This window comes from Cuculus canorus, chromosome 1 (genome assembly GCF_017976375.1).
Source record: "Cuculus canorus isolate bCucCan1 chromosome 1, bCucCan1.pri, whole genome shotgun sequence".
NCBI lineage: Eukaryota > Metazoa > Chordata > Aves > Cuculiformes > Cuculidae > Cuculus > Cuculus canorus.
In genome coordinates, this window is record NC_071401.1 from 119,619,546 (window position 1) to 119,644,674 (window position 25,129).

The following is a 25,129-nucleotide window of genomic DNA, read 5'->3' on the forward strand; positions in this document are numbered from 1 at the left end:
GTAGGGCAGACGAATACATGGAATTGAGAGAAATGGGATCAAGTTAGTCAGAAAGGTAGAGGCACAAAGCCAAACTCCAGCCAGAAAGCATTAATTCTAACTGTGCTCTTATTTCAATTGACACTTTTAAATGGACAGGAGAAATCAGTAAGCTTATTTTATATCATGTATCCTACACATGGCTAAGGAATTGAAGTAGTTGCCATATACAAAACAGCTGTCATACTGACACTATGTAGCTCAGAAGCAGCATGACGATATTTTATGTGTTTGGTTAAATTAAAGGATGGACTTAATCCAAAAATTTGAAGCTAAGGTTTTGGTTTGATAGGTGTTTGAAAGTCCGTATGTTTCTATATTAATATATCCCTTACACCTTCAAGGCTTGGCTTAAAATCTTGCCAAATGCTATTTAGCTTTAAATTTGTTTGTTCTTCACTGGTATCAGCCAGGTCCTTTAAAATGCAAAGTTAGGAAAAATAAGCAATGTGATGATAATAATTATTTAATGTTTCTAGATTTTTAAAGGCAAGTCTGTATTTAGTTTCTATTTATATAAGCTATCTGGAGAATAGAGAGGAGCTTATTTTATCTGACCCATCACTTCTACGTACATTTTTATGTGCAAAGAGAGCATATTAGAGTTGCAATGGCAACCTTAACTAGGAATGACATGGTTCTTGTGTCTATAAAATTTCAGCCTTACAAATGCCTTCATTAAATGTACAGTACTTAATCACCAATGTGTTTTCTCTAAAGAGAAAAAAAGTAGCACTCAGATGCTTGTACTATGTTTAGTGAGTGTTCACATCGAGGAGTGGAGACATGATACTGGTAAACAAAATTACTCAGGCGGCATCTGACAAATCAAAGACATGATGTGTGCTTTTTTAGTAAGTAGGAGTGGCTTGTCCTAAAGAAAAGGACTCAAAATGCAACCGTCAGATCAGGATCTGTCATTTCTGCAGTATGACAGAGTTCATACAAATAAGAGATCTTTTGTGAGCACAGTTTTTATGAACAAGCAATAACAGCTACGCTTTGCCACTGTGCACCAGCATAACGTATCTTGGTGGCCACTTTGTCAGAGTCTAATGAACAATCTCCCTTCTAAATAAGAATCCTTGATCAACCGAAATTTCAGACGTTACTCTAACATTATAAGATTTCTAAAATACTACTAAGAATCTATCCAAGTATGTCACTGACACACTTCAAACACGGCGTGTGAATTCCAAGAAGCACACAAAAGCTTTCTCATTGTAGTCCAAAAGCTTTGCAAAAGCCTCTTTTAATACGGACTAGAGGCACAGGCAGTAGTGCTCCAAATAATCCTTTTATCAAAGGTCCTCCAAAAGTTAAGGCACAGGCTTGTTTCTTCAAGGTTGGAACTATAAAGTTGAGCAAAATTTTGTGGTTTGCACGCTTCTGCTCTTTGTTATCCAAAGTCCGAAATACATCCAAAGTGACTGAACCAAAGAGACAGCTACACAGCTTCTGTGACTCTGAAGCAGCAAGGAAAACCTCTTTTGCTTTGTCTGTAGACAACATGGCTAGGGTCATGGATCTTCATTTATTTTCATTTTAAGTTCTTTTCAAAATGACATTTTAACACTGTGGGGAAGGAAACAAAACAAACATGCATTACTCACATGAGAAGGTGGAGACCATTGTAATGCCCGCACAGGCCCAGGAACACAGATGAATCCAATTGGCTTGTATTCATCTTCAACAGCAAAAAAGAAAACAGTTTTGTCTTTACTCTAAGACAGAAAAAGAAACCCCAAAGATGATGACTGAACCAAAGCTGACCAAAAAATTAAAAAGACTGTAAGTACTTTATGACATAAGCATGTACTTCAACTCTTCTGTGGCTCAACAGAGGGACTTACACATGCCTTGGAAATGAAAACTGGATTTCTATGACGATTACAGGGAAGAAATACAAATTTCTTGCCCTGGTGGGCCTCACCTAGCATCCCAACCACGTGCTTTCTGCCCATTGCCCAGTAAGGTCCCTTAAAGCTCAGGCTCAAGCCTGATTTTTGAGATAAGGCAGCACAGGCTGTTCTCTCTGGATAACAAGAAAATCCAGAACGGGTGCACAATATGATGCATGGCAGCTTAGATCCTGCAGTAGCTGAAATACATGGTGATTCAGCTCACAGAGCATATAACTGCAAATGCACTGATCACGGCTGAAAGCTAGCTTTTTAAAAGAGAGACCAAGTTGACTAGAAATACCCTCGAAGACCAGCAGGCACACTGACAAACTAACTGGTTAATCCTGTTGTAAGGCCAAGCAGTGCTCGATAGTAGCTGAAGTGTTGCCAAGGTGATGTACAAACAGTCTTCCTTTTACTCATTCCATGATGCTACTAAACTAATTCCAAAATGAACTAAATCCATCTTCAAAGGGGATTAGAGAATTCACACTAAGCAGTCCAGTAATCACAAAATTAATTCTACGAATTGCACAGTTACATTCCTTCAGAAAACAAACATGAGTGCAAACATCCTTCTCTTCTTCCAGCATTGAAGAGAACCACAAGGAGCAATCAACAGCAGTAAAAGAAGTAAAAATGTGTTGTCAATAAACAAACATCACCTTATCTCTTTGAATAATCTCTGCATTTGTGGTTTAATAAAAAACAAAAGAAGAAATACATACCCCCGTGGCAAGCACATCTCCATTTCGTTCATATGCCAAAGCTGTAACTGCAGCAGAATGAGGCTTAAAAGCTTGTTTCAGATTTATCTTTGCATTCTCTGTATTGGTCTGTCCTGCAAGAACAGGCAGTCCCTTGGGATCATAAACTTCAATTATGCGGACAACGCCATCTTCAAATCCCACAGCAATTAGACCTCCTTTAGGATTTACCTTTGAGTGGAAGAATGAGGAAAAAAGTTACCATGTACATCTGAGAGCTTAGAATAAGAATCTGTGTGGCACATGCTCTGGTGTCAATCTGTAACACCTTACACGGAAGTGCTGCTAAAGCACAAAGAATGTTTCATACATGGGAAATGCTAATTCTCTCTAATACAGTACCATAAGCAGAGTGGGAGGGCTAGGCGTTATTTTTTTGGTTAGGGCTGGATTTATTTTACTGATAACATATCATTAAGAATGGAAGCGTTACTAAGGATATATTTGAAACGTCCAAGGAAGAGGTAATTCATACTGATATACAACTATATCAGTAGATTCTTCTTAAAGAGTTGGAACTCAAAAAAAGGAATTACTATGTTACCCTGAATATAATACCGAGCATCATATGTGGGTATGATTTTTCAAAAGGTGAAGGCACAGACTTGGGTCTGGCTGACTCCATGTAAGGTACAGTTGTCAACGGGGACAGATACTTGAGATGAAATGAGGAGGCTATGAAGTCTTTACCATCGCCCCTGTAGCCAATAGCTAATACTGCAGTCAGGCCTGAACTGTGAGAAAAAAAGTTAGCAGAAACAGACCTGTTTTAGCTGGACTTGCAGATTTAGCTGATATTAGCCAAATATAGTAGTGTCTTGAGGTGATTTACAAGCTCAGCCAGTATGACCTTAGGTATGAAAAAGTTTGTTGTTCAGAAGGGAGCTGGGGGTAACTGTCTTCCCGTAATCTGGGGAGATCAGCCTGTGATGTCCTATCTTAAAAAGCCCATCTGAAATAAGCAGGTGCACAATAGCATTGGTCAGTAAATGATAAGGGGAGTCAGTCATAAACTCCAAATGTATGTCTCTGCATTTGGCTTCCTCCATAAAGTCCACATGTTTATTCTACTATGGAGCACCAGATGTGGCCTCCCCAGAGCTGCATAAAGAGGAAGGATCATTTCCACCAACCAGCTGGTAACATCCTTCTTAATGCAGTCCAGGGTGCTCTTGGACTTAGTGCATTGCTGGCTCATGGTCAGCTTGAAGTCCACCAGGATCCCAAGATGCTTCTCTGCAGAACCTCTTTCCATCTAGTGGGTGCCCTGGCAGTACAGGCGTCTGTAGTTATTCCCATATGGATACAGGACTTTGCATTTTCCCTTGATGAAATTCATTATTAATTCTCCAGCCTGTTCAGATCCCCCTGAATGGCAGCACAATTCTCTAGAGCACCAGCCACTCCCATTTTTGTGTCATTTGCAAAACTGCAAATGACTCTGTCCCAGTGTCGAGCCCATTAATGAAGAATACAGGCACCCATAATTATTCCTAGGATAAATAGCTAGAGACTTACCTCTAACTGGACTTTGTGCTACTGATCGCATTCCCTAGGGCCCAGTCATTTAGGAGGTTTTAAATCTATGTCACTGTTCACTTATCTAACATGTACATTGCCAGATTGCCTGTGAGGATATAATGGTATACAGATGCTTCGAAGTATGTTGGATGACATTTTCTTAGATTAATAGCACAGATTTTCAAACACACTTGAGCACCTTAAGCTAAGTGTAGGTATCCAATGGGATTTTAAATGTAGCGAGGTAGAGTAAGTGCTCTTGATTTTTCAGACTATGCTTAGTACCAGCTTTCATAAAACTAAGCTGAATCAGTTTTGTAATACTCTATAATTTATTGTGTCAATAAGCTTACTTCTTTAATGTAGAGGTTACCTAATGGCATCCCTGAAATTCTGCATGGCCAGAACTATAGTTAGAAAAGCATTGTCCCAGAGCTGCCCTCACCTTGGAAATTCAAGTAAGCACTTTACTCCATAAATTTGGTTATAATTAACCCACCAGGCTTGCTATGCCTCTTCAAGAATGTAACTAGACACTATTTTAATTAAAATTAGCAAATATGTCTAAAAGTGATAGACTCCACAATGCACAAATGATCAGTTCTGGCAACAGTTTTTTTATGATTTATCTCCAAATGTTTGTGGATTGTCTGGGCTGTCATTTCAAATGTGTTAACTAACTCATGTTAATTGATAATTACTCTGTGTGGGTTAAATAGAAGCTGTTAGTCTATAATCTGACACTACTTTCTGTGACTGCACACTGAGATCTGTTTTTAAAATCTCAGGAAGACACAAAGGAGGATACCTGATAATCCGCAATAAAGTCAAATTGTACACATGCTATATACATACATACTACTCCACAAACTTCCACATACATAGAATCAGAGGATCACATGGTTGGGGTTGGAAGGGACCTTAAAGACCATCCAATTCCAGCCCCCCTGCCATGGGCAGGGACACTTCCCTCCAGACCAGGCTGCTCAAAGCCCCATCCAACCTGGCCTTGAACACCTCCAGCGATGGGGCAGCCACAGCTTCACCAGGTGACGTATGCCAGTTCCTCACCATCCTCATCATGAAGAATTTCTTCCTAATGTCTAATCTAAATCCTCTCCCTTCCAATTTCAAGCCACTCCGCTTTGTTCTATCACTACATGCACTTGTAAAAAGTCCCTTCACAGCTTTTCTGTAGCCCCTTCAGGTACTGGAAGGCTGCTCTAAGGTCTCTCCTGAGCCTTCTTTTTTCCAGGCGAAACAACACCAACTCTCTCAGCCTGTCCTCATAGCAGAGGTGCTCCAGCTCTTTGATCATCTTCATGACCCTTCTCTGGACTTGTTCCAAAGGTTCCATATCCTTCTTATGTTGAGGTTTCCAGAACTGGACACAACACTCCAGGTGAGCTCTTACAAGAAAGGAGTAGAAGGGGAAAATCCCCTCCCTTGCCCCGCTGGCCACGCTTCTTTTGATGCAGCCAAGGACACGGTTGGCCTTCTGGGCTGCAAGCACACATTGCCAGGTCATGTCGAGCTCCTCATCAATCAGCACCCTTATATACTACTACAGTAAATTCCACCATAGATTACAGTGACTTCTCTAAGGTTTTGTATTGTGAGCAGCTTTCTTGACACTGACAGGCTTGTAGGCCCCTTATAATTTTTTTTTAACACACTAGCAAAAACTTACAACACGAGGTGCCCACAGCAGCGCTGTTCCTCCTTGTTTAAACTTAATTTCACTCAGTTGACTGTTGCTGATGAAATCATAGATACGCACTGACCCTGTGTGGAAAGGAAACAGTAAGGATTTATTTCCTGCAACATAACTTATATGTTAAGATTTATGGAAAAACATCGATTATTTTAAAGCTGAATAGAAAGTTATGATTTTTTCTCTTTGAGTATCAGATGTCCATCTGGAAAGGCATGACTAATGGATACAGAGCACCACAGCTAGCATGGTGCTCATGAACAAAACATGAGCTTTCTTCACTCTAACTTACAGGACTTCAAGAGTTGTCAGGGCTGAAGGTTGTAATAAGAAGTTGCAGGCTGATCACCATGTGCAGTTTTCAAGTAATCACAGAACTGTGGCATACTGTAAGGAAAATCTGTACTGACTGCATAAGAACAGATGATACGCTACTACTTGCAACTGTCTAGGGAGGAAAATATTTAAACGGATTAAAATGGGAGATTGCCCAAAGGAAAGCCAGTTTCACCAGAGGTGAAATTAACAGATTTGTAGACACACACATTGGTCTGCATAAAATTCCACTCCAGCTGGCATATATCCTGCCTTTCGCTCAACTGGTAGGAGTTTGTCTTCAGGCTAGAAGAGCACATACATTGTATAACACAGAAAAATGACAAGCTGCTGCTGACAAGAATAGAGTTGAAGATGTTGCAGCATTTTCTGAGAAGTGTAAATGACATCGATGATGTTCTGGCCAGTGGTTCTTCTTTCAAAGCATGATAAAGCTAAATGTGAGAGGCCTAAATTGCAATATTTATATAAGCTAAATAAATATGTCTGTAATTACACACTAATTGTTATTGAGAGCATGATAGTTACAGCATTTTCTAAGAAAGCCCCCCAAATTCTAATATTCACAATGACTTAAACAATGCTAGAGACGTATGTAGTTCCTCACAAAACAAAACCCCCAGCACTTATTGATGCAGAGCCTTGAAGAGAAGTGCTGTTATTCAAACCAAATGTCTCATTTTTTCAGCTGTTCCTTCAGAACGAACAGATTTACAAAGCTACCATTAAAAAGTTCTCTCATTAAAATCCTAAGCTTTTAAGATGAAGCTGCCTTAGTGCATCATTTCAGAAGATCCGTGATTTGTTTTAACTATTAAAGAACTGACCCCAGGAATAGCAATTTTCTATAAAGTGTCTTTTGACACTTCAAGAGCAAATACACAACTTCAGTTCAAAACAGAATAGTTCCAAGCCAAGCATCATTGCTCTTAACAAACCATAATCACAGTGGTATGAGAGGAAAGGAATAATGCACTTACGGTCAAGAGCAGTGGTGGCCAGAAGGTATGTAACGGGAGACACACTCAAGGCTTCAATTCCTCCAGAGTGAAAGGTATACAGGCACTCTGGATCCCGGCTCTGCAGTGCAAAATAGAAGAACAGAAGTTCTGCTACATTCTGGAGTTGTACTTACAAGATATTACTATCCATACAGTGAACCTGAGAAATCTAGACAGGTGCTGTTTGTGTGAATAAAAATTGGCATGCGTGAGGGAACTACATCCAATTCATCTTTTTTTAAAAAAAATAAATAATTAAATGTTCATAAGAAGATAACGAGCAAAATTAGTGTAGGAACATCAAGTTCATTCAGCATCAGCTGAGGGGGGGGGGAGGGTCTGTATCATCTACCCCAGCGGTGGCTGACATCTCCACCCAAATGGAGCTGCTGAAGGGAGAGGCTGCAGCGCAGACTTCAGACTGCAGAAACTGCCCAGACCTTTCTCCTGGGGCAGGAACAGGTGGCAGAACTGCCTGCAAAAGGTGTGCCCAAGTGGATGACCTCCTGCAGCCAGTGGCTGAGATGTAGGTGGTGGTGAGAAAGGTGAGTAACAACAGAGAGGCAGAGAAGAAGTTAGATAGATGGTTCCAAGCATAGTCTTAATTGGCCCCAGAGCCCATGGTCAAAAATTCCTCCACTGGCACACACTGAAGAGGAGGGCAATAATGCAGGAAAATGGAAGCTTGCAATGGAAAAGACCAGGAAAAGAGGAAAGAGAGTTACCCCCCAGTGCCTGAGATGCCCTTGCAGAACTGCTTCACTGCTCTGCAGATATGAAGAGGAAAGACCTGTCACATCAGAAGAGACTGTGGAGCTGAGTAAGGCAGCCTGATCTGTTCCCTCTATAACAAACAGCGCAACTAATAAAAGATGACAGATGACAGCAGTAAACAACTCCTTTCTGAGAGGTACAGAAGCATCCATTTGCCAACCTGATCCACTCTCTAGAAAAGTGTACTGCTTACCAGGGGCTCCTGTCAGGGGTGCCACCAAGAGACTTCTAAGTTTTGTACAGTCCACCATTATCTGCTGCTATTGTTTCACGTGGGCACAAGTAATACAGCCAAGAGCAGTCTAAGAAGTATCAAGAAGGATTACAGAGCCTTGGCTTGGGAGTAGCAGTAAAGGAATTCAGAGCACAGGCAGTTTTTTCATCAGTCCTTCCAGTCAAAGGGAAGGGGTTTGAAAGGGCCAGTTGAATCTGGTAAATCAACAAATGGTTACAGCACTGGTGCCACAGCCAAGGGTTTGGCTATAGAGAACATGGGATTTGCTTTGAGAAACCTGGTCCGCTGAGGGCTGATGGGCTCCACCTGTAGGAGAAGGGGAAGAACGTCTTTGGTCATAGGCTTAAGCTGGTGAAGAGGGCTTTAAACCAAAGTTGCCTGGGGAGGGGATCCCCAACCCATCCCACTCCTACCAGTTTGATGTCAGTGCCAGGGATAGGTGCCCAGAGCCCGGAGAAGACAGGAGAGCATCTGAAGAACAACATAAAGGAATTCCAGCCAGTAAGTCAGCTGCAGTGAGGGCTCAACTGAAGAGCCTCTATGCAAAAGCACATAGTGTGGGGAATAAACAAGAGGAGTTTGCATGCCTGCAGACTATGATCTCATTGGCATCACAGAGACATGGTGGGATGGATCCTATGACTGGAATGTTAAGATACAGGCTCTTTAGGAAGGATAGGTAGGGGAGATGAAGAGGGGCATTGCTCTCTATGTCAATGGCCAGGTGGAATGCATGGAGCTCCACCTGGGATCCAACCAATAGCTTATATGTCAGCATTAAAGGGAAGGCAGGAATCCATAACATTGTAGTGGGCTGTAGAAGAATGGATTGAGAGGAGCTCTAAGGAGAAGGACTTGAGGGTATTGGTTGATGAGAAACTCAACGTCAGCTGGTAATGTGCACTTGCAGCCCAGAAAGCCAACCATATCCTGGGTTGCATCAAAAAGTACATGACCAGCAGGATGAAGGAGGTGATCCTCCCCCTCTACCCTGCTCTCGTGAGACCCCACTTGGAGTACTTCATTCAGTCCTGGAGCCTCCAACATAAGAACAACATGGACCATTAGTCCCAAGGAGGGTCATGAAGATGATCAGAGGGCTGGAGCACCTCTCCTATGAAGATGGGCTAAGAGAGTTGGGGTTGCTCAGCCTGGAGAAGAGAAGGCTCAGGGGAGACCTTAGAGCAGCCTTCCGGTACTTAAAGGGGATCTACAAGAAAGCTGAGGAGGGACTTCCTGCAAAGACATGTAGTGATAGGACGAGGGGGAATGGCTTTAAACTAGATGGGGGGAGGATTTAGACTAGACATTAGGAAGAAATTCTTCATTATGAGGGTGGTGAGATACTGGAATCGGTTGCCCAGGGAAGCTGTGGACGCCCCCTCCTTGGAAGTGTTCAAGGCCAGGTTGGATGAGGCCTCGAGCAGCCTGATCCAGTGGAAGGTGTCCCTGCCCAAGGCAGGGGTTTGGAACTAGGTTATCTTTAATGTCCTTTCCAACACAAACCATTCTATGATTCTAAATTCCATCATTTTCTATGTGAAAATAAATGGCAATACCTTTCGTTAAGTGGTTTCAGGCTTGGAATTAATATTTTTAATAAAGAACTGTTGGTCTGAATGCTAAGAAAATGCTCTCATGCCTAGAACTTATGCTGCTTGAGAAATCACTTCATCATTCAAGAAATTCTAGGTTTTGCTATATATATTTTACATTAGTTTTTATAGTATGCTTTGTGTATCTTTTATTTACCATAAAATTCTTGGAACACAATTTTACCTGTTGTCATAGAACTTTATTCCACTGAAAGGGATGTTCTCATTTACTTTTATATATTCAAGAGGAAAAATTAAATGCCCCATTTTAACTGTCTAATCTATTTCTTCATTAAAAACATCTCTACCAGTAACACTAGTAATCAGTAGGATAAAACATGTGAGGTGCATTTCATCTTCTCCTTGTTTTTCTTTGTTCTTTACGCCATTTAGAGACAACAGTAAGAATTGTTTCAAACACCTATCTAGTTAGAATATATTCATACTCCTGCAACTAACTTCCTCATAAACTTTCATTATAAGTTTATGAGAACAAAACTCCTTTAGGGTAACCTGAATTTGGCAGCCAAAATTCAGGAATCAAATTACATTTGATAATCTGGTACACTCATTAAAATCAATAACATTATGAAAATCAACTTTAAGAAAAAAACCTGTTTCAATGCTAAAATTTTAAACATTGCAGCTTCATAAAACACAAACTTCATTGCAGATGCATACAGTACAGATAAAGGAAGTTATTGCAAAGGAATTGAAGAAATCAGAAGAAAAAAAAAGAAAACAAACTTACCACATTTGAAAAAGTCAAATCCAACTTCCAGATTGCTCCATTGGTATCCTGAAGGAGAAAAAAACAAAACATACAACTTGAACATACTCAAACTTATTCAAACTGATTGCCCACAGCTGACTCCTTAAAAATTCCTTAATGATTTGCAATGAAACTGAAATGACTGAAGTGCTGATGTTGGTCATATCAGTCTTATCCATTGGTCCAGGATAACAGAACTTGGACAATACCTTTGACATTCTCTTATTATTACGCAGTTCTGGATTTGAAATCCAGAATCTCACATTACGAAGGGAAGAGAGGAGAGGGATGTTCAGTTGTTCAGTTGTTCGGGACATACAATGATCATCTATTCCAATGGCCTGACCGCTCCAGGGCTGATCAAAAGTTAAAACACGTTATTAAGGGCATTGTCCAAATGCCTCTTAAACACTGACAGGCTTGGGGCATCGACCACCTCTCTAGGAAGCCTGTTCCAGTGTTTGAAAGAAGATTATTTTATATATTTTTATATACATATATATATAAAATAGATATAAAAAAATAAAATAATATTTTTATATATCCAGAAGAAGATTGGGTTCTACTGAAAAAGAAACATACTGATTCATAATGGGCTCCTCCTGTTGCTTAACCTCACCTACCTCATTCTGTGTTTCTCCAGAGAGATGTATGTACTTGAGCGCACCTTACCTGAGCATACCAAACAGGCTGTCCAGATTCATCAACTTTTGACATGAAACTCAGGCTGACATTCCTGCCAACACGAAGTTCATTCATAGGCTCCACCTCCAGTAAGCCTGTGTCATCCACAGAATCAGCAGCATCTATTGTCTCAAAGTTCCATACCTTCACAGTGTTCAAAACAAAAAAAAAACAATCCAAACCAATGGGGTTTTATAAGGCCAAGTTATGTTTCCATACACAATTAATATGGAAATTCACAATTATAAGAAACCAGGGGAGTGTAGACTGTACAGGTAGAGTATGCAACTTGTCACATCTGCCTCACTGCTTTGAATGTAACCTAGAACAGTGTCAATCAGCAACTACTATCTGATACATTTGAGTGCAGTGCAAAGTATAGGTAAAAGTTCTCTGTCCAATTCTGAAATAAAGAGCAGCCTTAGTTCAGGCCTGGCACTGGCAGAGCTATACACAGCAGCTTCAGAACTATAGAGAGTTAATGATACCTGCCTGGTCTCAACATTGCATATACTGAGGCAGCACAGAAGAAAGAATGGGAAATCTAACACACCCATATTCTGCTCTGAGAGACAAGTTGGTGAATATTCCTAATGCAATAATATCAATTTATAAAACACAACAACAAAATAAACAAAAAAAAAAAATCACAGGATGTTTGAAACTCCCCACTATCTGTTGATTATCTGCATCTTTTACACACCTGCAGAAAAAAACATTGTGCCTTCCCTTAAAAACTAGGCAAACAAAATTACAAAATTATTGATAATTGACAGGTGAGATCAGAAACTGGTGGTATGGATAAGGAAACCATTTGCCCTTCATTTATAGAATTACACTGTAACTTCAGGGTGCCCAGTGTCTTTTCTTTTAATTGCTCCTCTATTTCAGTACATGAATCTCTAAGATAGTACTTACTTTCTATGTCGTTTTAACATTAATAACCTGAGCATTCAAGTAATCAGAAAATTAATTTCAAATATTGCCATAGTATCTCCTTTGAAATAACACCAAACATATTAGTAGGCTTAAAAAATCATAAAGGTTAACCAAAACTACACATAGAAAAATATTTTGTCACAATGCAGTCACGAGCAAAGCTTTTAGAGAATCACTGAAAATTATTTTGATTTATTTGAGTAAAAGACGATTTATTTACCATAATTAAACAGAGAATGTTGTGTGAGCACTATCTGATTCAAGCATATGCACCATGGAGCTGTGGTCTTATTCTGTTTGTTCTAAAAATTCATTTTCAGGAAGCAACCACGCTGTAAATTGCCTCCATAAATAAGCTCTTATAATGAAAAAGCATAACATTTACTTGTTGGCCACAAATTTGCACACTTAAAGGCAGAGCAAAAGAAAAACTCACCCGAATGGAGCCATCTTTTCCAACTGTGAAAAGTTCTCCTTCATCCAGAACTAACTGGCTGACAGGGCCACTGTGACAGGGCTTGCGTCCAGCTCGGCAGAGCTCTACCTTAATGAGGCCCCCTTCCCAAAGCAGCAGGTTTCCCCACTCAGTTCCTGAGATAACCTTCAATGCAAAAGAAGAGAAGCACATAAGCACCTGCACTTAACCGCGCAGAAATATTGTCAAGAATCTGGTTAACATCTGTGACTTCCTTCAATGCAAGCATTAAATGCATAGCAATGTACAGGTATTTCCAAGAGAAGGCAAAAAAGGTGAGAAGATTAAACTTTTTAGCAATACAAGGTCATTTACATGCACTGAAATGTTCTAGATTAGGGCTAATTGTGTTTTTTTACACTAACATTTTTACTATCCTACTAGAGAGCCTCAGCTCTAAACCAACAGAGATCTTTTGCCTAAGAATTACAATGCTAACTGTACTTTTCAATTATTACAAAGCAAGCCAGGGTTTGAGCAAATTAATGTCAATATTAGCTTATCAGAGCAGTGCATTGAGAGCCTAATTCAAATCACTTTGAAGCAACTAGTAACTCTCCAACTTACTCAGTAGACTTCATAGCAAAACGTGAGAGGGAACATAATATCATTTAAACTTTTACTTACTTACCCTCCCATCAGGCAGCTCCACATAACCTATAATGTCAGTCACTGCTGTTTTGCCAAACCTGCCCAAAGCTCCTTGTAACTTGAGACCAGTGAAGGTGAGAGCCATCTTCCAGAACCTAAGTATAGAAAAAGCATCCCTCTTTGATACAAGATTTCCTAAACACAAACTCTTCAGCCCCTCTCAGACATCACAATACTCTTAGCAGGGATGCCTTTGAGCTGTTCATTATTGTAAGGCTGTTCATTATTAATCTTTTTCACAGGCTACCTCGAGCTTTTCTTTTTAAAATGATATAAAGCTTCATATCTACACAAACGTTTGCCTATGCTACCCCTATGAAAAAGCTAGGAAAAGGATTTCGAATAGCCAAAATGAAGATAAAAATTGTAAAATGCATGGCTACATTTTTCCAGCTACAACCAAGGCACACAGTTAAGGATTCCTATTTTATTTTTGCTGTCTTCAAAGGATGATGCTCAATTTTGTAAATCCAAGGGACTAAGGTCTTCAATGAATTTCATCCGAGTACTTCTGTATGTATTAATCCTAATCAGTTAACCTACCTGATGTGTCCTGCTCCAGCTGTAGTTAGTTGCTGTTCATTATCAGCAGAAAATGTGACCTTGTAAACATCCTGTGAAAAAGCTTTTGACCTCAACATAATCTTTTCTTGTTTCCAGTCCCAGATAGTCAGCATGTAGTCAGGGCTGCTCCCAACACTGGCCAGCAAAGTGCCAGCATGGTTAAAATCACCAAAAACATAAGCTTCCTCTGTTCCACCTGAAGAAACATACAAGCTCAAACACATACACACAAGGAAAAGAGGAACAATAGGAAAATCTACTTAGAAGGAACTCGGATATCACTGCAATTTTTTTTTCACTAAGTAATAGCTCTCAGTTGGCTATTTCTACTAAACAGAAATTTCCTCCCATGCAATAATGAAAAAGCTTGAGAACAGTGTTTTCTATTTTGCTGTGAAGGACCAAAAGATTGTATTTCCTTCTAAACTTACAGTGACCCACTCTCCATCTGCTGGGATCTAAAAACATTGGCCCATTTGTGTAAAATGAAAATAGACTTTTTTACTCTACCTTGCAGTATTCTGTAGGGTCTCAGTGACGGAAAATGGTAGATGATGAGGTTTGGCTTCTTTCCTTTTTCTCCTACTGCAAAGTACTGCCTAGTAGGGTGTGCCTTGGAAAAGCAAAAGTCCTCTTAAATGCTGTAATGACATCTTCGTCTCTAACCTGCTAGTTATTAAGGTTTTCCATTTACTCACTCATTAGTCACAAGGTATTGCCACGGATACTAGGTTGCCTTTTTCTGGGTGTTTATTCTGAACAGCTGCCGATATATTTACTCAATATCAGAACCATACCAGATGATGCACACAAAATGCTATATTGCGCATATAATGCCGAACCATGACAAATTGTGAAATAATTTTCTTTACCATGCACTCTTTAATACCTTACTCAACCTACTAGCTGATCTTTCCATGAGCAGCATTTGTGTAAGCAGTCATCTTCTTCAGCAGACGGCTGCAGAAGAGCCATCCTGAATAATGTTGTTCTAGAGACATAAAGATGTACCGTGGTTGCCCAGAAAAGCTGATTACAAAGGAGCAGAACTGTCTGAGGCTGGTATACTGAAAGCCTTGCTTATGTGGAATAAAACTGAGAGATGGCAGAGCCCTTCACAAGGTAAGTTGCTTCAAATCCAGAGGAATCATTTGGGAGTCCAAGCTCTTGGCACTTTATTACAGTCAAATCAGATACTTTATCTCTTCATTTATCTAGGAAGTTGATTTTCTAAATTTTAACTGCAGGCAAAACACTGTACTACTGTCAGCTGTGACTAGAAGAGGTGAGTGATAAAAAAAAGTTGATAAACCTAGCTGGCACCTGTCAGTCCTTTACCGTACCAGAGCCTGGGACTTAAGTACACAGATATTTGTTCTCAGCCAATTATGCTTACAAGCTGAACAGCCCACATTGCACAGTCCACACATTTCCCCAATCAATACCATACTTTCTTGTGTATACATATATGTACATCAGTAGAAATCACCCATCAGGCAACCAATGAACATTTCACTTCCAGAAAGTGACTAACATCCTAAAACATTTAACAAAAGCCATACCGTGATAAAACCAATTCCACCACCACTGCTGCTCCTGATATAACTTTGAGATTTAGTTTTCAGGTCCAGGAGCACCACTTGGTTGCCTGCTATGTACATCAGAGTTTGGCTATCCATCAGCAGCAGGTTTACACTTCTGGTGCATTCATATCCAAGAGAATGTCTGAGAAGAGTTCAATAAGGAAAAGATTTTACACTGGCTTTCTAGAAAAGTTTACTAAGTGGATAGAAAAACTTAAACCAAAACCGAAATGGGAATACTGAATCTGGTGATTAAGAACCTGGTCATAGGAGATAGTTTTGTTCAGTATACAGTAAAGGTAAAATACATCAAGCCTCTACTGAGGAAAAGGCACAAGGGAAGATCTTCTGAAGTTCATATTTCATCCTTTCATCTCCACTACAGGGCACACCTCTTTCCTCTCCTGGATTCTTTGGGGCTGCATGGAATTCATATTCTATCAGTGTTCTCTTTTCAAACAAGATTTAAGAGATGTGCCTCAGTTTACCTGGAACTGTTCTACAGACAAGAGATCACAGCAAGGAAGTGCTCAAGCTCGCTTCCTAAATGGAGAGAAGATGTAGAGAAGGGAAAATATAACAGTCTTCAGTAGCAACTTGACTGTGTCTGCAGAGAAAACCACCAGCTCTTCTGAAAGTCACATATATCTTACTTGATCGTGACTAGCAAGGGTCTTACTGTAGCTCCTGATGGATAGGCATCACTTCCTTCATTCTACTAGTTTAGATCTTCTGAGCAGCAGGCTAAAGATCTGCCTGATTTCTTCCCCACTTTCCCTTAGCAGTTCTGTGAGGAAGTATGAGGTACAGAGCTGCTCTTTTCCTGCCCTCCCCTCAGCTTCTTCGGGAACACCAGCACGGCTACACAGAGAGATCTGCAAGGGATATTCTTACGCTAGTCCTCTACCTAGTCACATTAACTTGGCCATGATCTAGTTCTGCAAGAGTACTTAGTAAGAAATATGCCTGATAAGAAATGTTTATGAGGTCAAGGCAATGTTTAAGATTAAATTCACCAAGAACCATAACTGGTCAGGGTTCTTATGTGTGTCTCAACCAAAGGTATCCCACCTATGCCACATAAGCTACTTCAAACTAGACAAAGTACAATTTAAAGAACATATATTGAATATCCTTAGCTTTAAATTTGCACAGGCTGAATGGAAAGGATACTTCAGAGTAAGAAGGTTAATTGGTATCCCAGAGTCTTCAGTGATAAATGGCTGTGAACATATATCTTCATAGTTATAGAAGAAAGTTTCAGAAATTTTCCTTTCTACCTTCTCAGGAGTTTTTTGTGCCTTCAAGGGAACTTCACCACTATTTTGGTCTTCCAAATCACCTTCTGCATCTCAGACATGGAAACAAAAAGAAAATTTATATTCACTAGATATCAGCTCCTTGTTGACACTTGCACCTAACTGCAAAAGAGAAGGATTCACACATTCCTCGCCTCCTTCAACAGAGTAATAGGCACTTCATAGCTCAAAAAAGGGTTACCAGGTCTTAGTAACAACTTGTCCTGGAACAGTCTGTAACCGGCGCTCCCTCAGGCTCTTAAAAACTTTACTGTGAATATTCAAACTGAAGAATTTAAAGAAGAAAAATTTTGAGAGTGTTTCAAAAACATTGATTCTAAAACTCAGGACCTACCGAAGTAGTTCGATTCAGCTTTGCTTGATGCTTAGTCCTCGGTTTTAGAAATGAAGTAAAATTTAAAGTGTCTGTTTTGAGTAGCTATTGAATACACATAATTATACAATACAATTGGTAAAAATACCATTAGTAAGACCATCATAAGACACCATTGTCCTCAAAAAGGCATACTGCTAATGTGTGACCCAATGTAGTTCTTTGCTGGACTCCAATATAGAACACTGTCAATTTGACTTCCAATCAGTCATAAGCACTTGTTAAAAGTACTTATCAATTTAATAACTCAGATCAAATCCCCATCACCTGTTTTGTAAGTTTTTCATCCTGTATGGACTTTTTTTCTCTCCTAGGTGTTCTACCAAAAACAACCAAAGTGGTCAGAGACCAGCCAGGAGAAAGCAAAACGAGATACATAAGGCAAGCCAGCTGAAAGGGAGGAGGGAAAATCAATAACCGTAACTCGATGGCACTGGTCTGAGATGCTATTCATAACAACAACAGTGAAAAACTGAAAACCAGAAAGCAGTGGGTTTTTTAAGGTCATGGCAATGACCTCAGGGGAAAGCAGTACTCACCAACACCCTCATTGTCTGATTCTACTTGCTCCACTTCTTCCTCCTCCTCCTCTGCAGTTGGTGATTCCTTTGGAAGACTTATTTTGCTTTCTTCTGCAAAGGACAATTGAGATTACCCTTTCAGGTATGAATTCCTTTGACTAATTTGCTCATACATGCCATGTTAAATAAATATATAGTTCTGTAAGAGTAAGAAAAAGTCCCTTCTGCCCAACTTCCTGCTATTTAGCATTAAGTGTAGGGAGAAGTTTGCTTTCAAAAAATCATATTTTAAAAATTAAGGGAAGGAAAGAAACATATTCTATAATATGGAAAAGGTAAAATGGGAAGATCAAATAAATGCAGAAAGTAATGCACCAATATAAGCATTGAGATTTCTTCCTAAGTTCCACAGGAGACTCACTAGTGGATTTTGTCATCCATGCCTAGGTCTAGTGTGTTAGATGACACACAGAACATCTGAAATAGACACTGAACTGGTATTTCAAGGTGAAAACAGTGCTAAAAAGAGAAACACGGGTCTCTGACTGAAAGAGACTGGCAGAGTTAACTAGGACTACTAGCTACAGAGACAGATCTAAGCAGCAAAAGTATTCTGGGAGAGACTTTGTGGGCTAAGGGACAGAGAGAACTGCAAATACAATGGTCAGCTAAGAACTTAACTGGAAAGGGTCATCTTTGACCAGAGTCAAAATGAAATTTGGCAGCATCAAAAGCAATAACTGACAATGAACACACAACTAGTAAGGAAGGGGTGAATGGTGAGAGAAGCCAGGAGTTACTGTAGGTTCAGAACTGAAATCACTACACAATGGCAGGAAATACTCACGGACACCACTGTGATCTGCCTGTGCACCTTCTGCTGGCTTCTCATCAGCTCCCTCCTGCCCCTTTACAAAAGACGGCATGTCTTCTTTACCTGGTAGTGGTGAAGAGGTACTTTCAGGATTTTTGCCTTCATCAGCCATTTAGACCATTTTCTTTTCCTCTTAATGCTTTGAGATTCCCAAAGACAATGTTTGTGTTCTGCCTGTACACTACAAACATGGATAACCCAAAGATATGTGATCATATTTTGGATGAATTCATTGGTTCAGGTGTTAGGACTCTGGACTTTCTGTAAATCGCTATAGAAAGACTAAATATCGTGTAACAGGGGAAGTCAAAGACAGATTTACATGTTGTGGGCTTCTCTTTAATGTACTGGAGGGAAATCTGGTTTTGATACAACAAGGCTATTCCTCCACCTCTCTAGTGGACTTCACAAAAATGTTGGGAGACAGACATTCTGAGACCATCTCATATCTTGAATTGAGAGCAGGAGAGACGAATCTTCAAGAAAAAAAGGACTTTCTTCAAAACATTATGTATTCATGGGACGTGAATTAATAAAATTAACACAATGAAAAGAAAAAAGCTTAACTAACACACACCAGCAATTTTTCAGCTTTCAGATTACCATTTTCAGAGAGCTACAATTTTAATAATTATCATTGCCCTCTGAACTTGGAAACATCCAAAGTTTTTCAAATAAAAAACAAACACATTGATCATATACATAAATGTTTCTGAAAGAAGCAAAAAAGCACAAGCGTCGCTCTTATTCAAAATTTGTTCTGCCTTTTGATTTCAAACATGGTCTCCATTTCCAAATAAAACATCTCAAAATGAACATCAGAGCAATTTTGTACAAATACTGCAGCTATAAAATAGTATCATAAATAGAAAATTCAGAAGCTGAGTGTAAAGACACCTAAATATTCAGAAGAACAATTATAGGCAGGATGCAAACAAATCTCTTTATGTGAAAACCTGACTTTGGTACCAAGAAAAAGTCCCTAAAAATGCATTTACTGGTTTTGGCTCTGCATCAGAATCCATTTGGGAAAAGATCTTTCGAGGCATTTCAGGCTTTTCAGGTATTTCAGGAAAGGTAAAGTGTTCAAACATAATGCCATTCGCGAGAGGGACGGTGAGGTCAAAGAAATACTGTAGGTGCCACTCTTATTATGTAGTCAACCTGCCCTACTCAATCATCATCCAAAGGTTTGAGTCCCTGCCAGAGTCTGACTTTCCTGCATCATTTCATTTAAGAATTAAAATGAGCTCTCACCCCTCAGGAATGCCAAAAAATCTTGGAAATAAGACATGCAGGAAGTTTTACATCCAGAAAACAAATCAAAAGAAAACAATTGCAACATATCTCAATATATTTAAATGAAATTCATGAGTTTGTAATGGGTAGGCAGAACTGATATCACTGAAGTCCAAAAAATAGATACAGACTAGTTGCATAAATATAGAGTGTTCAGAGACCCGAATTTTAATTCCAAACCCAGTAATGACGTGTACAACTTGTATCAGCCATTTCACCTCTGGCCGTCTCAGTTATCTCTCATGAAAAATGAGATAATAATACTTACCCATCTTAGCAAAGTGTTTTGATACCCATAGAGAAAAGTCTAATAAAATTTCAAATTATTCTAACTAATTAGCAATCATTTATCTTCTAAAAATTAACACTATCATAGTTTTCATTATAAATTAATTTCTATCTGCAAAAATGCTTTAGGCTGAAAGAGGGTATGAACATTTCCGCCTGCGTTGACTTCTGGGTTCTACCTAAAGGAAGCTGTTGCAATGTTCCCTGTGCACATTATTCTGATGGAGTTCAAGCACTGTGCCAAAACAAATTTCGAATATAAAGACTATGCCTACTCTGGTTGCAGATCCTGGATTTCATGGGCTGTCTCATCCGGAAAACTTTTGTGTAGGCTCACCATGACTAAGATGCATCTCTCAATGCTGATTTTCTTCTCCTGTATTTTTTGAGAGTTTCCCTGAATAAGCTAGAATTAAGGCTTTTGACATTGAAAACTGAGATAGCGGTAAGTAGAACTGGTGTGAAATGGGGGAAAGCCCCAAGCCAGCTGTCCATTACTGTCTGCGCTAATTATACACTATGCCTGACCAGGACAGTATTATTTTTCCCTCCCTACCCTTAGTAATTCAAGATACTGGTCTGAAACACTATCCGGCTCCACATCAGTTCCACCATTTAGTTTTCTAAGAACTCAGGAGTAAATTAACATTTTCTTTGTTTCAGTGGCCACTGCTACAAGGTGTGAATTTCAGCCATGCACCATTTTCTTTCAACTTGCCTTTCCCTTAGCTATGTTCTCAAAAGCAACTGCTCACCTTCTTCTTTCAGTTAGTTCAAATCTAGGATGTTTCTTGGCAATTTTGCTGCCACACAGAATCCTTATATATAGAAGCTTCTCAAAAGCTTTCAGTAAATCTGGACATTAAGAGTCTTCTCATCTCAGACAGTTGTCTAATTTATTCAAAATACAGGTTAATTAAACCAAGTAGGGTTTATTTGCTAATAGATAAACAAATTCACTGAGATGACACTACTTCCTTTGTATTCTGTCATCTTACATTTTATCTCCACTTACATGAGCAAAACGTGGGCAAACAGTGGAGTTCTACAAAACTTACTTTCATTCAAAAAAAATTTAAGTCTAGTAGTGCTTCTATGTACAAAGAAAAATATCCAAGTGTAAATCAGGCACAGCTATCAAGTGTTGCTTGTGTATCATTGTCAGTCAGAATTACTACAAAAAGAGTAATAGAAGACAGTTTTAGGCAACCAACCCAAAATCTGAAAGAAGTAATTTTTCATAATAGGGAATTACTGCTGCCTCTCACAATAGCTAGAAGACTCGAGAGCAAGGAGAGTAACACAAAATACCAATTCTCACAGCACTGAAAATTAAGCATACAAAATATTTACTAGTCAGAGACTGAGACAGCAGGAATAAAGCTACAAAGCAGGATCTAGATGCATCATCTTTATCATAGCCCTACTGTCTCTTTTTTGTCCTGCCCGTCAGAGAGAGAAAAGAAGTAGACAGGAGAGTGCTGATTAGAACCTTTCTGTTCCTATGTTGCACTAATTAAAAACATTTTCCTTTAAAACTAGGAGAAATAGAATCAAACTCTAATTTCCAACCTTATCGCTAAAGTGTACTCAGGATGACTCAACTGCCTTAGCTGTCTCATGCAAGCAAAAGTTTCAGTGTCTTAAAGTCTGGCTTGTGAATAAAGGTTACCAGGTTTTTATTGAGTAGAAACCGAGAATGGGTGACATCACCACAGTTACTCATTAACTTACGGTATGGAGGAAAATTATAGAAATGAACATGAGAGCGGTGCTACAAATGCAGCAGGCAATAAAATTAACTGCCTCACACATAGTAAAGCAAAATCAACAAGACCCACATTTCAAACGAAGTACGGGATAGTCCATCTTAGCTGCAGAACATTCATCCCTATTTCACTTTTCCTGAGCTAGGCATCTATGTGAGAATAAAGGCTCATATTTTCCGAAAGCCTCTGTGTAGGAAACCTGGTCCCACACAGCCTCGAGTGCACACGGGCAATGGCACCGCCTTTCCACAGAGGTCCCAGCCCGGCTGCCTCACCCTGATGCTCTTACAAGGTCACGTGCCACCAGGAAAAGGCCATGAGGCAGCAGAAGTGTCCCGTTACAGCTGGGCTGGTTTTGCTGGGAACTGCAAAGGGGCAGGCAGGGAAGTACAGGATGGTCCATTCTGTTGCGGAACATAGAACCGTAGAATAGTTTGGGTTGGAAGGACTTTAAAAATCATCCAGTTCCAACCCCCTTGCCATGGGTAGGGACATGTCCCACCAGAAGAGGCTGCTCAAAGCTCCATCCAACCTGGCCTTGAACACCTCCAGGGATGGGGCAGCCACAACTTCCCTGGGCAACCTGTGCCAGTGCCTCACCACCCTCAGCATGAAGAAATTCTTTCCTTATGTCTAGTCTAAATCTGCCCCTCTCCATATAGACATTGCCCCTCGTCCTATCACCACAAGCCTTTGTGAACAGTCCCTCCCCAGCTTTCCTGTAGGCCCTTTCAAGTACTGGAAGGTCGCTATAAGATCTCCTCTGAGCTTTCTCTTCTCCAGGCTGAACAAGCCCAACTCTCTCAGCCTGTCCTCGTATTGGAGGTGCTCCAGCTCTTGGATCATCTTTGTAGCCCTCCTCTGTTCCAACAGTTCCACATCCTTCTTATGTTGAGGATTCCAGAACTGGACACAGTACTCCAGATGAAGTCTCACAAGAGAGGAACAGAGGGGCAGAATCACTTCCCTTAACCTGCTGGCCACAGCTCTTTTGATGCAGCCCAGGATACGGTTGGCCTTCAAGGCTGCGAGCGCACATTGCCGGCTCATGTCGAGCTTCTCATCAACCAGCACCCCCAAGTCCTTCTCTGCAGGGCTGCTCTCAATCACATCATCCCCTATCCTGTACTGAAACCACGGATTGCTCTGACCCAGATGTAGGCCCTTGCACTTGGCCTTGTTGAACCTCATCAGGTTTTCACAGGCCCACTTCTCCAGTCTGTCCAAGTCCCTCTGGATGACTTCTCATCCTTCCACAGTGGCAACTGCACCACTCAGCTTGGTGTCATCCGCAAACTTGCTGAGCGTGCACTCGATCTCGCTGTCTAAATCATTGATTCATATATTAAACAGCACTGGTCCCAGTACATCCATCCCTGTCTCACTTTTCCCCAGCCAGGCATCTGTGTGGGAATAAAGGCTTGTATTTTCCAAAAGCCTCTGTGTAGGAAGCCTTGTCCCACACGTGCACAAGGGCGATGGCACTGTCCTTCCAGAGGTGCCAGCCCAGCTGCCTCAGCTCTGATGCTCTTCCAAGGCTGCCCTCCACCTGGACACCGGGAAAAGGCCGTGATAGGGCGGTGGGAGATGGTGATATCCTCATGTCACAACACAGGGATAGCAGAGGGGGAGGCAGGGAACGCCACAGGGGGTGGCGCTGACACCCCCCCCCCCCCCCCCCAAGTACCTCTTTACCTGGGGCCGCCGCCATCGCCGCGTCACCGGTTACCGAGGCAACGGCGGGGCCCGGGGGCGGGACTGGGGGCGGGGACAGCGCGGACAGGGACGCGGGGCCACGGACACGGGCACACACAGGCACACAGACACAGACACACACACACACATAAAGACATGGAGACGCACATAGACGCGCATACACACACGGACACCCAGACACAGGCATGGACAGACACACAGAAACAGAGAGACACACACACACAGTGACACACACAAACATACACAAACACATACAGAGACACACACACAGACACAGACACACACCGACACAGACGCACACACAGACGCACTGAGACACACACAGACACAGACACACACAGAAAGACACAGACATACACAGAGACAGACACAGACACACAGACACACGTACATACACAGAGACACACAAACATACACAAACACACACAGAGACACACAGACAGACACACAGACAGACACAGACAGACACACACACACAGAAGACACATAGACACACACAGACAGACACACACACACACACACACTCAGACACACAGGTACACAGACAGACAAGCACAGACAGACATACACAGACACACAGGCGCACACACAGAGACACACAGACACAGAGACAGACACACAAACACACACAAACACACACAAACACACACAGACACACGGAGACACACAGACACCCCCCGATTCCGCAACTCCAGTCCCACACGTGCACCCTTCATACACATCCCATCCACCCCCCACCCTCCTCACTCACATCTGCCATCCCACACACCTCCCCCACGCTCACACTCTAACCCCCAAGCGCCACCCCACCACCCTCCCTACACACACCCTCAGCCCCATACACATATCTACCCCCACGTCCCCCACACACACTCACCCCTACTCAACCCTTACCCCAACACACACAGAGACACCCCCACACACACAGTCCCAGTACACACCCCCTACACACACACCACCACCCACCCCCTCTCCAATTCCACCAGAAACTAGAAGGGCTGATGGGTGGGGAGGTTTAAAAAGCAATATCGCCTTAGGTCACCATTGTGATGTTTTCAAAACTTCAGTGGGAAAATGAAAATAATTCCCTAAACTTTCTGTGGGTTTTTTGGAGCAAGTTCAGAGGAGGGCCACAAGTATCATCAAATGCCTGGAACACCTCCCCTGTGGAGAGAGGCTGAGAGAGTTGGGGTTGTTCAGCCTGGCGAAGAGAAGACTCCAAGGAGACCTTATTGCACCTTTTAATATGTCAAGGGTGCTTATAAGAAAGACAGGAGAAAACTTTTTAGCAGGGCCTGTAGCAACAGGAGAACGGGTAATAGTTTTAAACTGAAAGATGAGAAGTTTACAGAATCACAGAATGTCCTGAGTTGGAAGGGATCCACAAGGGTCATTGAATCCACCTCCTGTCCCTGC

At 41.1% G+C, this 25,129-nt stretch overlaps 1 protein-coding gene across 1 annotated transcript in view; it reads right to left on the reverse strand.

The window, feature by feature from the left end:
- The window catches only part of CFAP44 (cilia and flagella associated protein 44), a 44,386-nt gene extending 25,693 nt beyond the window's left edge, over positions 1 to 18,693 (reverse strand). The window contains exons 1-14 of the mRNA XM_054075498.1: positions 18,615 to 18,693; positions 17,786 to 17,878; positions 16,728 to 16,899; positions 15,534 to 15,696; positions 14,482 to 14,584; positions 13,951 to 14,167; positions 13,388 to 13,502; positions 12,718 to 12,882; positions 11,331 to 11,486; positions 10,638 to 10,685; positions 7,262 to 7,361; positions 5,922 to 6,016; positions 2,672 to 2,881; positions 1,653 to 1,763 (exon numbers count right to left, since the gene is read on the reverse strand). Coding sequence (XP_053931473.1) covers positions 1,653 to 1,763; positions 2,672 to 2,881; positions 5,922 to 6,016; positions 7,262 to 7,361; positions 10,638 to 10,685; positions 11,331 to 11,486; positions 12,718 to 12,882; positions 13,388 to 13,502; positions 13,951 to 14,167; positions 14,482 to 14,584; positions 15,534 to 15,696; positions 16,728 to 16,899; positions 17,786 to 17,878; positions 18,615 to 18,693 — 1,827 coding nt within the window. The remainder of the gene's footprint in view (positions 1 to 1,652; positions 1,764 to 2,671; positions 2,882 to 5,921; positions 6,017 to 7,261; positions 7,362 to 10,637; positions 10,686 to 11,330; positions 11,487 to 12,717; positions 12,883 to 13,387; positions 13,503 to 13,950; positions 14,168 to 14,481; positions 14,585 to 15,533; positions 15,697 to 16,727; positions 16,900 to 17,785; positions 17,879 to 18,614) is intronic.
- Positions 18,694 to 25,129: the final 6,436 nt, after the last annotated feature.